The 13,192-nt window shown below is 39.2% G+C and overlaps 1 protein-coding gene across 1 annotated transcript in view; it reads right to left on the bottom strand.

The window, feature by feature from the left end:
• slc25a21 (solute carrier family 25 member 21) overlaps positions 1-11,333 on the bottom strand; it is a 439,048-nt gene extending 427,715 nt beyond the window's left edge. The window contains exons 1-2 of the mRNA XM_072280031.1: positions 11,270-11,333; positions 11,099-11,173 (exon numbers count right to left, since the gene is read on the bottom strand). Of these exons, the coding sequence (XP_072136132.1) occupies positions 11,099-11,165 (67 nt within the window). The 5' untranslated portion in view covers positions 11,166-11,173; positions 11,270-11,333. The remainder of the gene's footprint in view (positions 1-11,098; positions 11,174-11,269) is intronic.
• Between the last annotated feature and the right edge of the window lie 1,859 nt (positions 11,334-13,192).

The following is a 13,192-nucleotide window of genomic DNA, read 5'->3' as shown; positions in this document are numbered from 1 at the left end:
GTCTAGGTATGTATGTGGCATTGGTAATCTGGCGACCACTAGATGAGTACTACTGAAGACAAATAGGAAAAGAATTTCATGCTGAACAAAACAATGCAATGCCTCAGATTAATCATTCAAGCATTATGATTACAAACAGCCGTCACCAAACAAACACCTGCCCTTCAGTATTAACCCTTGGGTATAGTTGCTCCAAGGTTTCGCATAAAAGGCTGACACTTTAATAGAAACGTAGAAAACCTACAGCACAAGACAGGCCCTTTGGCCCACAATGCCGTGCCGAACATGTAGAAGAAGAAAGCGAAAGCCCTCAACTGCAAGTGGAGTCATTGGGACGCTGTTCATGACTGGTTTTTTTTTTTAGCAGGCTCTCTTATTTTTAAATTTAAAAAACGAATTGCTAGCTTGATGCTTAACCCAGCACGTATGGAAAGCGTGCAAGGGAGCCAACTGGATTCAAACTCAGGAGCCTTTGCTCCGAAGTCCGGCGTTGATGCCACTACGCCACCAGCCGGCTGTCAAACATGTACTTACTTTAGAAATTACCTAGGGTTACTCATAGCCCATGTACCTATCAAGGAGTCTCTTAAAAGTCACTATTGTATCCACTACCACCACCATCGCTGGCAGCCCATTCTACACACTCGCCACTCTCTGCGTAATAAACTTACACCTGACATCTCCACTGTATCTACTTCCGAGCACCTTAAAACTGTGCCCTCTCGTGCTAGCCATTTCAGCCCTGGGAAAAAGCTTCTGACTGTCCGCACGATCAATGTCTCTCATCATCTTATACACCTCTATCAGGTCACATCTCATCCGCTGCTGCTCCAAGGACAAAAGGCAGAGTACACTCAACCTATTCTCATAAGACATGCTCCCCAATCCAGGCAACATCCTTGTAAATCTTCTCTACACCCTTCTATTGTTTCCACATCCTTCCTGTAGTGAGGTGATCAGAACGGTGCACAGTACAACACGTGGGGTCTGACCAGGGTTCTACATAGCTGTAACATTACCTCTCGGCTCCTAAACTCAATCTCATGGTTGATGAAGGCTAATGCACCATATGCCTTCTTAACCAGAGTCTTTGAGTGTCCTATGGACTTGGACCCCTTCTGATCCTCCACAATGCCAAGAGTCTTACCATTAATACTATATTCTGCCATCATATTTGACCTACCAAAATGAACCACTTCACACTTATCTGGGTTGAACTCCATCTGCCATTTCTCAGCCCAGTTTTGTATCCTATCGATGTCCTGATGTAACCTCTGACAGCCTTCCATACTATCCACAACACCCCCAACTTTTGTGTCATCAGCAAATTTACTAACCCATCCCTCCACTTCCTCATCCAGGTCATTTATAAAAATCGCAAAGAGAAGGGGTCCCAGAACAGATTCCTGAGGCACACCACTGGTCACTGACCTCCATGCAGAATATGACCCATCTACAACCACTCTTTGCCTTCTGTGGGCAAGCCAGTTCTGGATCCACAAAGCAAAGTCCCCTTGGATCCCATGCCTCCTTACTTTCTCAATAAGCCTTGCATGGGGTTCCTTATCAAATGCTTTGCTGAAATCCAATACATCTACTGCTCTACCTTCAATGTGTTTAGTCACATCCTCAGAAAATTCAACCAGGCTTGTAAGGCACGAGCTGCCTTTGACAAAGCCAAGCTGACTATTCCTAATCATATTATGCCTCTCCAAATGTTCATAAATCCTGCCTCTCAGGATCTTTTCCATCAACTAACCAACCACTGAAGTAAGACTCACCAGTCTATAATCTGCTGGGCTATCTCTACTCCCTCTCTTGAATAACATCTGCAACCCCCTAATTCTCTGGAACCTCTCCCATTCCCAATGATAATGCAAAGATCATTGCCAGAGGCTCAGCAACCTTCTTCCTCGTCTCCCACAGTAGCCTGGGGTACATCTCATCCGGTCCCAGAGACTTATCCAATTTGATGCTTTCCAAAAGTTCCAGCACATCCTCTTTCTTAATGTCTATATGCTCAAGCTTTCCAGTCTGCTTGCAATTGCCAATGTCCCTTTCCGTTGTGAATAGTGAAGCAAAATATTCACTAAGTACCTCTGCTATCTCCTCCAGTTCCATACACACTTTTCCCATTGTCACACTTGATTGGTCCTATTCTCTCATATCTTGTCCTTTTGCTCTTCACATATTTGTAGAATGCCTTGGGAATTTCCTCAATTCTTCTCATGGCCCCTTCTGGCTCTCCCAATTTCATTCGTAAGCTCCTTCCTGCTAGCTTTATAATCTTCTAGATCTCTATCATTACCTACTTTTTTGAACCTTTCGTAAGCTTTTCTTTTCTTCTTAGATTTTCAACAGCCTTTGCACACCATGGTTCTTGTACCCTACGAAACTTTCCGTCTCATTCGAACATACCTATGCCACACAAATATCCCCTGAACATTTGCCCCCACATTTCTGCCGTAAATTTCCCTGAGAACATCTCTTCCCGCTTTAACCTTTCCATTTTCAGAAAAGACCAATTATTGTAATACTAGCCTGATATTGTAGTAGACATTAAATATAAAATTGTATTGATTTTGAAGCTAATTCCATTTGAAACAAATCTAAATCTACACAAAACTAAATTATGATGTACACAAATATGATTTGATTCTTCTTGTTGTTCCTTTTCCCACCTTGTGGCACATCAGCAGTATTTTTGCCATTTCCATCGCATTTGACTTTTTTAAAAAATCAAAGCCTAGTTGCTAGCTCAACACTCAACCCAACACAGATGGAAAGCGTGCGGATTTGAACTTGGGTCCATTCGCCTCGAAGTCCAGAGCTGATGCCACAACACCACCGGTCAGCATTATTTTATTCTACTGAATGCAGTTGGGTAGAAAAATATGTCAGTGTGACATCAAATTTTATTCTAGCATTACAGTATCTGACACCTTTGCGGCTCTGCTTCTTAGACACAAATAGTCCTTTTTATATCATCCATTTTTAATTTTTAACACTAGTTTTCAATTCCCCAACTATGTGACATCTGCATGTCTAAAATTAAAAAAACATTTTCATGTGTGACGAAAGACCAAGTTATTAGAAGATTGATGCTGATGAGAGAGATAAGAGAGACAAAGAGAGAAGCGTTCAAAATGTTAATGAGAGAGAAGAGAGATTAACGAAAAGAGACACAGTTCTGAGTATTGACAGACCGGTTGCTTTGAACCTGAACTGTTTGAAGTTTGATGGACAGGCGATACCCCAGCAGGGGGATAAAAGGAACAGGTTCGCTAAGGCACGACAGACACTACGAGATCACGAGATAACAAGACCCTGGAAGCGCGGTGTGCCCCCACAAGTTGGTGGGAGTTTGGAGGTCTGGTCGCGGGACTGACCATAGACTCACAGGGTGAAAAGGTATGATCGGCGGGAACCTGGTGTGTGTGTCCGCCCTTGCCTGGGTGCCGGGTTCACCATGGAAGAACGATCGTATCTGGAACGGAGGGGTCACAGTCGGTGACCACAGAAGACATTAAAAAGGCTTGCCCGAAAGCTAACTGCGAGGAACATCAAAGGTCTGTTTGAATCGAGAATTTGCATATTCACTCTCTCTCTCTCTCTAATGCCACAACAGCAATTACTGCGAACTGTACTCAGCTGAACTGAACTCTGCGTCATTTGACACTGATCAATTTATCCCTAGACTGCGATAGAGCTTGATTGATTCCCATTATCCTAGTTCTGTGTACATGTGTGTTTTATCATTGCTAACCCGTTGCATTTATATCCTTACAATTAGAGTACTGTGTTACTTATTTCTTTAATAAAACTTTCTTAGTTCCAGTAATCCAGACTCCAACTAAGTGGTCCATTTCTGCTGGTTTGGCAACCCAGTTACGGGGTACGTAACACATGATACACTCAGAAAGGTAGCAATACATCTCATTTCTCCTCAGTGTACTCACCATTCTTCAATTGTGCAGTACAACTTATCAAAGTCAATTGGTCAATGTATAAAGTTTTACATACTTATGTCATCACCTAAGCATAATCTTAAACAGGCCAAGAGCTGAAGTGCCTGTTCACTATAGATTTTTGTTACACAATTCAAGGTAGTTTAAACCAAACGTCCTTCTACAGTTTCATCACCCAGTGTCAACACAAACATTCAAAACAAGATAAACAATTCCAAATATGGACTGAAGTTACTGCTAACTTAAACATTTATCTTTTAAACAGCTGTCTCAGTTGCTTCATGAATCAGTTCTCTATTTTTGTTCTGTATACAGCATCCTTGCAATAAACTCGATATCAGAATGCACACAGCATTTGCAATAAAAGATGAACTGAGAGCACAGATGAGTATGATCCAATAATTATTATGCATATGTGGTTTCAGGATGACCAGTACTGGGTGCACAATATTCCAGGTTATATAATGTTCTCAAAGAATGGGCTAAAACAAAGTCGGAGTAGCATTTTTAATCGAGGAAGTCATCAGAATGATGTTGAGTTGTGCATAGAAGCAGTAACTAGTAATGCAGAAATAGGTTTGGATTGAAATTACAGGTCCATAATCCCTTATCCAAAATCCTTGGGGCCAGTTGCACTTCGGAATTCAGATTTTTTCGGATTTTAGAAAATTAATAATTATATTGATAATTAACCTGTCTCTGTGCAGGTGGACTTTAGGACCCGGGAGAGCTCCAGACATCCTCCCGTATACTTTAACTCATCTCTAGATTACTTATAATACCTAATACAATGTAAATAGTTGTTATACTGTATTGTTTAGGGAATAATGCCAAGAAAAAGTCTGTGCATGCTCAAATGAGTGCTGGAGAGAGAACTTCCGGATTTTCCCAATCCGCGCTCTTTTTGACCTTTTCACAGTGAAATTAAACATAAAGTCAACAGTGAACACAAAACGTTTAGTTAAGTGGGATAAATAAAGACTACAAATACTATTACAGTTTTATTATACATTCAATAAAACATAAAAATACACAGCTTCAATCGAACCAAATCAAACACATGGTAAATGACGTAAATACTCTAGGAAATATACAGGTTCAAACTAAGCTAGTTAAGTTGCATTACGTCTGGCAAACAAAGCTAAATACTCTACAGGTACCTGATGGGCCAGGAACAGCATTCTCAAGTTCTGAAGCAGCACTACGACAGACAGCATTCTTAAAGACTTCTTCAAGTGTCGTCTGTCTTATTAACATAGGTTTATGTCTAAGCAATCTTTCTTTAACTGAGTAAACTGCCATAATCTCTTGCTCACTGATAAATGTACATTGTTCAAGGCCAGCAATTAACTGTTCACACATTTTCACCATATCGTCTCTGGGATTTTTTCACCTGTATTCACTATGTCATCATCACTACTATCTTCATGCTTATCTGTATTTAACACCATTTTAACAATTACCCCATCACTCAAGGAATGCACAACAGGTGCATCATTGTCAATGTTCAGCATTTCTTCGATGTCAGCTTCCTCTAAATTATTTACACTCGTTCAGTAACATTTTAGTGCAAGTTACGAGGTTTGATATCATCTTCTCATTAGTGACACGAAATCCTTCGAAGTCTTGATCTGTAGGTTCACTTACATTAAACATCATTGTAGGCCAAAGTCTGTGCCAAACATTTGTTAATGTTAATTTATTAACATCATTCCAAGCATTAGCAACTGCGTAAATGGCATCCTTAACATTGAACTCATTCAGGAAATCTTGGATTCCTACTCCTCTGTTGACTGCAGAAAGCATACAATTCAAAAAATAGTCTTTATACTTGCTCTTCATGAAGCGTAAAACTCCTGGTTACAAGGCTATAATATAGATATCACATTGGGGAGCAAGTAAATTGCAAAAACATCACTTTTCACAAGAAGTTCGGCAGGGGATGTGCACAGCAGTTGTCCAGGAACAATAAAATTTTAGTTTTCTTCCAGTCCAGCTTGGCTGCAATGAGCTCGTGCCGCTGGTACAAAGTTGTTATTGAACCAGTCAGAAAACATTTCTTGGGTTACCCATGCTTTCCTGTTTGCATAATAATGCACAGGTAAATTGCATACACCTTTCGACATCTCGGATGTTGGCTTTTTCTAATCACTGCCAACTTCGCCTTGTGTATGCCTGCTGCATTGGCACACCCAAGAATAGTTAACCCGTCCTTAGCATCTTTAAAACCTGTTGGTGCTCTCTCATCAACCATTGTTAATGTTTTTCTCGGAACGTAGCACCAGTACAAAGCTGTTTCATCAGCATTGTAAATTTGTTCAGGGCTAAGGTTTTCATCAGATATTATCGTGGCAAATTTGTCAATGTAATTTTCAGCTGCTTCATGATCAGCAGAAGCTTTTTCACCACATATTTTCAGATATTTTACAGAATGACTCTTCTTAAATTTCTGCAGCCAACCCTCTGAATATTGATACTCACCTTCAATGTTCAGTTCTTCATGGTATATTCTCGCTTGTTTCATGATCAACATGCCATTCAGTGGCATACGTTCACTTCTTCATTGTATAATCCACTCAATCAACACACAGTCAAGATCTTCACTTTTTGCCCTATGCATTGTTTTCCTGTTTTTCATTAGTTTATGGCCATCACTGTCACTAAAACTTCAGTAACTTGTCTTTGTTTCTTTAAATCATATACAGTGGTAGTTCCGACGCCATATTCTTCAGTAAGATGCCGCACAGACACACCACAATCAAGCTTCTGCAATAACTCCACTTTCTGCATTATTGATAATGATAGATGCTTCCTTCTCTTTTTCTCATTGTTACCCATAGGGGTATCTGCAGCTTTTTTTGACATTTTCACAGTGAAATTAAACACAAAGTCAACAGTGAACACAAAATGTCAGCGAACGGCAAATGCACGTGTAATTAGTATAATGCGCTGAGCCACAACTGACGTCTAGCTAGTGCTGCCACGTCACACCTAAGTAACGTCAGCTGTTGGCGAAAAAAACTTCGGTTTTTGGAGCTTTTTGGATTTCAGAATTTCGAATAAGGGATTGTGGACCTGTACAAAGACCACAGGAGAGAAGCTATGGGTGGGAGCAGTCTTATAAGGGTGCCAAAATGTGACCTCTTGATAGAGCAAAGCATGAATGGGAAATATCTAGGTCCATTCTTGGGCATGTTTGAAGGGAACTGAAACTGTCGTGGGAAATCTTAATGCCACCAAGGTGGAGTTGATTAAGTTGACTAAAAAAAAAATTAGTTCTGAAATATGCCAATAGACCAACAAGGGAATAATATGGCAAGAACATAACACAAACAGAAAGTGGGATTTGATGAGAAAGGGGCAATCTGGATTAACTAAGGAGGTCAAGGACATTGTTAAAATGAAAATTGAAGTATACGAAGTGGAAAAAGTCAGTGAACAGGGAATGTTTTATGTCCTCACAGTGAAAAACCAAAAAGCTTATAAGTAGTACAAAAGTTAAAGTTGAGAGAAACTTTGTGTGTAATATCCAAACAAACAAGTTTCTATGGATATACAAATAAAAAGGCATCGGCTGAGGCTGATATGGGACCTCTTGAGAATGAATTTGGTGAATTATTAACAGGAAACAAACACAGAAAGCAGTAAATAATAGACAAGCAACACACATAAAAAATGGTGGAATGCAGCAGGCCAGGCAGCATCTATAGAAAGAGGTACAGTCAACGTTTCGGGCCGAGACCCTTCATCAGGACTAACTGAAAGAAGAGATAGAAAGAGATTTGAAAGTGGGAGGGGGAGATCCGAAGTGATAGGACAAGACAAGAGGGATGGAGCTAAAAGCTGGAAAGTTGATTGCATCTGCAGATTTCCTCGTGCTTGCATTTTTAAATAATAGACAAGGTAGTTTAATATCCCTTAACTAATTGCTCAAATAAAGTTCAGAATGATCTGGGTGTTCTTGCGCATGAATCTCAAAAAGTTGGCACACAGGGCCAACAAATTGGCCTTGATTGTGGAACAGTTCACGTTTATGAATGTTTGGGTTTGATACAGTCACACAGATGCACCCAAAAGTTTTAAAGGAAGTCACTGCAGAGCACATGAAACCACAGATTTAGACTCCTTACCCTAAAATAAGATACCACGTCATTTAAAGTTAAGGTATATAGAACATTCTGCCCTCAGAGGGTAGGGAATCTCGAATTCTCTACCCCATCCCTAATGGTGGGGCAATCCAGATCATCAGATACAATCAATGGCCTCCTTTTGTTTTTATATAGGTACAACTGTACACCAGCTTGTTAATGCAAATATCTAATCAGCCCATCATATGGCAACAACTCAATCCATAAAAGCATGCAGACATGGTCAAAAAGTTAAGTTTTTGTACAAGCCAAACATCAGAATAAGGAAGAAATGTGATTTGGGTAACTTTGACTTTGGAATGATTGTTGATGTCAGATGGGGTGTTCTGAGTATCTCAGAAACTGATCTCCTGGGATTTTCACACACATATTCACTAGAATTTACAGAGAATGGTGCAAAAAAAAAACACAAAACAAAAACATTAAGTGTCAGTTCTGCAAGTGAAAACAAACTGCTTGTTAATGAGAGAGGTCAGGAGAATGGTCCAGGCTGATTCAAGCTGACAGGAAGGTGACAGTAACTCAGATAACCACATCTTACAAAAGTGGTGTGCAGAAGAGCATCTCTGAATGCATATGTCAAACATTGAAGTGGATAGGCTACAACAGCAGATCATTCAGTATTTCACTTGTGTATCTAATAAAGGGGCCACTGAGTACATATTTATTATAGATAAATATTTGCAAGATCAGGAAATGGAAGATTATGGGGAGGTGGCACAGAAAAGTAGATCATACAGTATCATACTGAATGTCAGATAAGCTTGAAGGACCTGGAAATCAACTCTTATTTTCTTGTGCCTTTGTTTAATTACAACTCTCAAGACAGTCCGCACATGTCAGCATCAATACAAGGGAAAAAAAAAAGAAACAAAATGGGAACATTTATTCTATCCCATCTATATGGGTACTTAGAAGGAACTAATTAGTTCAATGTACTGAAACCCAACAGCATGAATTACAACTTTCCACCCAAATAATTGCCTCAATCTCCATGGAAAAAAGGATATTAAATCTGTTTCTATCATGCTACACACCATCATCCTCATCCCGCTGAAATGCTTTTGTGAAATATTTGCAAGATCAAGAAATTAAAGATATGGGGAGGTGACAGAACAGTTGAGGCTAGCATATTGCTAAATACTAAATGCTAAATTCAGTTTCTTGTTGGCACTTCCAATGTCAATGCTTAGTTTTCCAAAACTCTAACAATATTATATTTCTGTATAAATTCATCCCCTTTTCTTCCAATGAGGGTAAGCCAACTTCCCTATTCTCTCCACAGCACAAATCCTACTCTGGCACCAAGTAAATGTCCCCAAAACCCTTTCACAAGTACCCAAATCTGGTCATAATATTTTAACTGAAGACTCAAAATGTAAGCACAATATCCTTGTTGTTGTAACCTATGTCTCTTTTAACAAAAGTACCCCACCCCAAATCCAAATGTTTTTATTTCCCACCACCCCAGTTCACTTCCCCTGGATTTGTACTTGCACAAATTACTACATCTCAATCATTTCTGGCAAAATAGACAAACCTAAAATGGTAATATTGCTCCACTCTCCTCAAATACTCTGACCTCTTTCCAGCATTTTGTTTTATTACAAATGAGCCAAACACCAGATTTAAGACACGATACTGGAAAAGGTGAAGAAACAATTCACAAGGATGATACCAAGATTTCACTGCTTGAGTTACAGGAGGCTAAGTAAGCTCCACCCCCAGGAGCAGAGGAGGCTGAGGGGTGGCCTTACAGAGATATACAAAATAATGAAGGGCATGGACAAGATGAATGGTCACAGTCCTTACCTCAGGGTTGGGGAGTCCAAAACAAGATACAATCTTAAGGTGAGATTGAAACTCTAAAGGAGCAATTTTGTTCTCCACAGAGGGTGGTAGGTATATGGAACAAACTGCAAGAGTAAGTTGCAGAAGCAGGTACAATCACAATGCTTAAAAGACTTTTTGACATGTGTACTTCTCATATACCTGTTTCATGAGAGTAGAGAGCTTTCGTGGGAGGCAAAGAAAGCAGATATGGGAATCTTGAGGAATAGGTAAAATTTTGAGGGAACTCAGTGGGTCAGGCAGCATCTATGGAAGCAAACAGATAGTTGGTGTTTTGGGTCAAGACCCTTCATCTGGACAGGTTTAGTGGAATGTGGGACAAATGGAGCAAATAGAACCAGGTCAGGTGGAAAACTTGGTTAGTATCGAAAAGTTGAGCCAAGGAGCCTATCACTATACCACATAATAGTATGACAAAATCCAAACATTAGCATTTTGAATTCCTAATTACACTTCCATGCAGGGGAAAAAAGATATTAATAATGCATGTAAATACTTTCACATCTCAGCCACAGGCCAACTGGCAAGAGCTGCTCAACTGTCTAATTAAGCTACACCCACTTTGTTTTAGAACATTAACTACTTAATTCCAAATGTATTCTTTTTCAAAACTTCCGGTCAAATCATAAAACGTCAAAGTTCAAAATTCAAAACCTGAATCTGAGCAGTATTCAAACCCTATCGCTAGAAAAAAAATTAAAAGAGAATAATTTTATTCAATTTCTATATTCTGCACAAATACTGCAGGTGAAAGCCATTTAAACTCAAGCTCTTAACGTGAAAGTACATCAGGAATGACACCGTTGCAACTCTGAGCTTGTTCTACAGGATTAAAACCAAACTCACCAGTATCCAAAACTGCTTTCGAGAAAAAGATCCAGCATTCGCCGCACGTGTGTATTAATTTACAATTTCTTTGTGTGTTCTTAGAATGTAGGCGACTCCTGTAAAGCCTTGCCCTAATGACCCTTAACAACATTTAGAATCACCATTACTCGCAGACACACAGAACAACACAAACGACAGAAACGGGTTTAGCAGCTTAGTTTAGACTCAAACGACTTCACCATTATTCACAAATCACTCATTCTAAAAATATGCATTTGTGTTTTAGCTTTGCTTGCAACTCACCCGCGGATCCTCCGGCAACTGTTTGATGTGACGCTTCTCTCAAAAAACTCTGGTGTTTAGCCGTCATTTCCGACCCTGGAACAAATGTATATAATTTCTTATTTAATCATGTTATAGTAGCCAAAAACAGAATTTGAGTAAAATGACTTAGAGTTACACAACCGCTCCAACCTCTGTTGAAAGTTCTGAAAGCTACTCAATGTGTTCGGGCAATGAGCAGCTGTTCAGAACGAAATGATACGAGGGTAAAGCGTGAGATCAGCAGAGGCGGAGACTGCAGTAAGTCAAATTGAGCAGGCGAAAAGAACCAAACGGACGGGAGGAGCTAATGAGAGGCAAATAGGAGTCAATGCGGAGAGTGTAAGGAAGGCAATGGTAATTTGAGGTACAACATAGAAGTCTGGTGTCTGCGTAAGGTAGAACTCAAAGAGTAATCCTGAGAAGAGCTCGGCTCGCGAGGGGTACGGAAATGGAAAACAAAAGCAGCAAATTGGTACTGACACAGGAAGTGTAATTATGAATTGATATGAAACAAGCAGAAAGACTTGACGTCAAAGGGAACAGATCTGATCGGGAAGCTGTTAGTAAGGGGCAAAGGATACATTGTGAAAGATAAGGCAAACCGTACCTAATTTGGTATAAAAACAATTTAACAATTAAATAAATAAAATTGATTAGGATAATGCAGTTGATGTCGTGTACCTAAGCTTTATGCCTTTCAAAAGGGAACGTAATGGGATTATCAGCAACATTGAATCACGTGGCATAAAGCAGCAATATGAAGGGTTGACTAAGAACAGATAACAAACAGTCGTGATAGTTGATTTTTTTGGGTCTGTGACAGCGACATTTATAAGAATCACCTATATAAATACATATGTAAGCCACAATTTGTAACTTTGTGGATGACATTAAACTTAGCTATACTTGAACTGCAAAGAACATAGCTGCAAAGAAATTGGCGACACTATAATATCTATTTGGCAAACACGTGAAATAATAATGTTCAATGTTCAATACGAGTTTATGCACTTTGGTAAGAAGAACAGGAAACAAATGAGGCAATGTAGATGAAAGGATACAGTTCCAAAGTGGTGTAGGAGCAGAGGGAAAGGGATAGTATGTACAGAATAGGCTGAAAATCTGATTTAAAAGACATACATAATTGAGTTATAGAAACAAAAGCTGGGGAAATTATGCTGAACCTGTACCAAACAATGACCCTGTCTCAAATTTAAGAGACTTGTTTCCTGAATTGAGGGATAACAGTTCCACAGATTAGAGTTATTTTTCTTTAGCGAAGAGGGGAACGAAGGAAGTTTTTGAGAGAAGTATGTGTATGTAGAAACATGATTGTCTGAGTGGAGTGGATGGTCAGTTGCTTTTGCCCAAGATGGACAGATCCAGTCCAAAAGTTGCAAGAAAATAAAAGGAAAAAGCATTATGATTGACATGAGCCCTTTTTATGCAGCATTTGAAATGTATTGGCTGCAGATGCGATAGAGTCCCTCAAAAAGATATTGGATAATTGTAGGGAGAATAAAAATGTCTACTACAAAAAAAAGAACAATGCTCTGGGAGAGAATTTAGCATGAACATTGTTGGATGAATGGCCACTGCTGTTTTGGGAAACAAAAGTCATGAGGACAGGACAATATTGCATTATGGGGAAATAATTAAAATGATGGGAGTAAGTAAAGATCAAATCAGATTTATTATCACTGACTTAAATGATGTTAAATTTGTTGATTTGCGGCAGCAACAGAGTGCAAAAACATAAAATTAAAATTACAAAAAAAGTGCAAAAATTGGAATAAACTACTCAGGAATAGATGGTTAGTCCAAGCTTAAAGATAACCTGTTGTTTTCAAGTGTTTTCATATTTCAAATATTCCCAATTATCATTTAAAATGAAATATTAAAAGCACAGTCATCGCGAAATACCATTGGTTTTAGGCTTTCATAGAGATTAACATCTAGAAAATTTATTTCTTTCAGTATGAAAAGCTTACACAATCTAGAAATGTTGGCACTGGCTACAGAACTGGTTGAGGTCCATTCAATTTCCATGTTTTAAGAAATCAAACGATTAGA

Source organism: Mobula birostris, chromosome 1 (genome assembly GCF_030028105.1).
Source record: "Mobula birostris isolate sMobBir1 chromosome 1, sMobBir1.hap1, whole genome shotgun sequence".
NCBI lineage: Eukaryota > Metazoa > Chordata > Chondrichthyes > Myliobatiformes > Myliobatidae > Mobula > Mobula birostris.
Note: the sequence above shows the minus strand (reverse complement) of the source record. Positions and strands in the feature narration are given on the sequence as shown.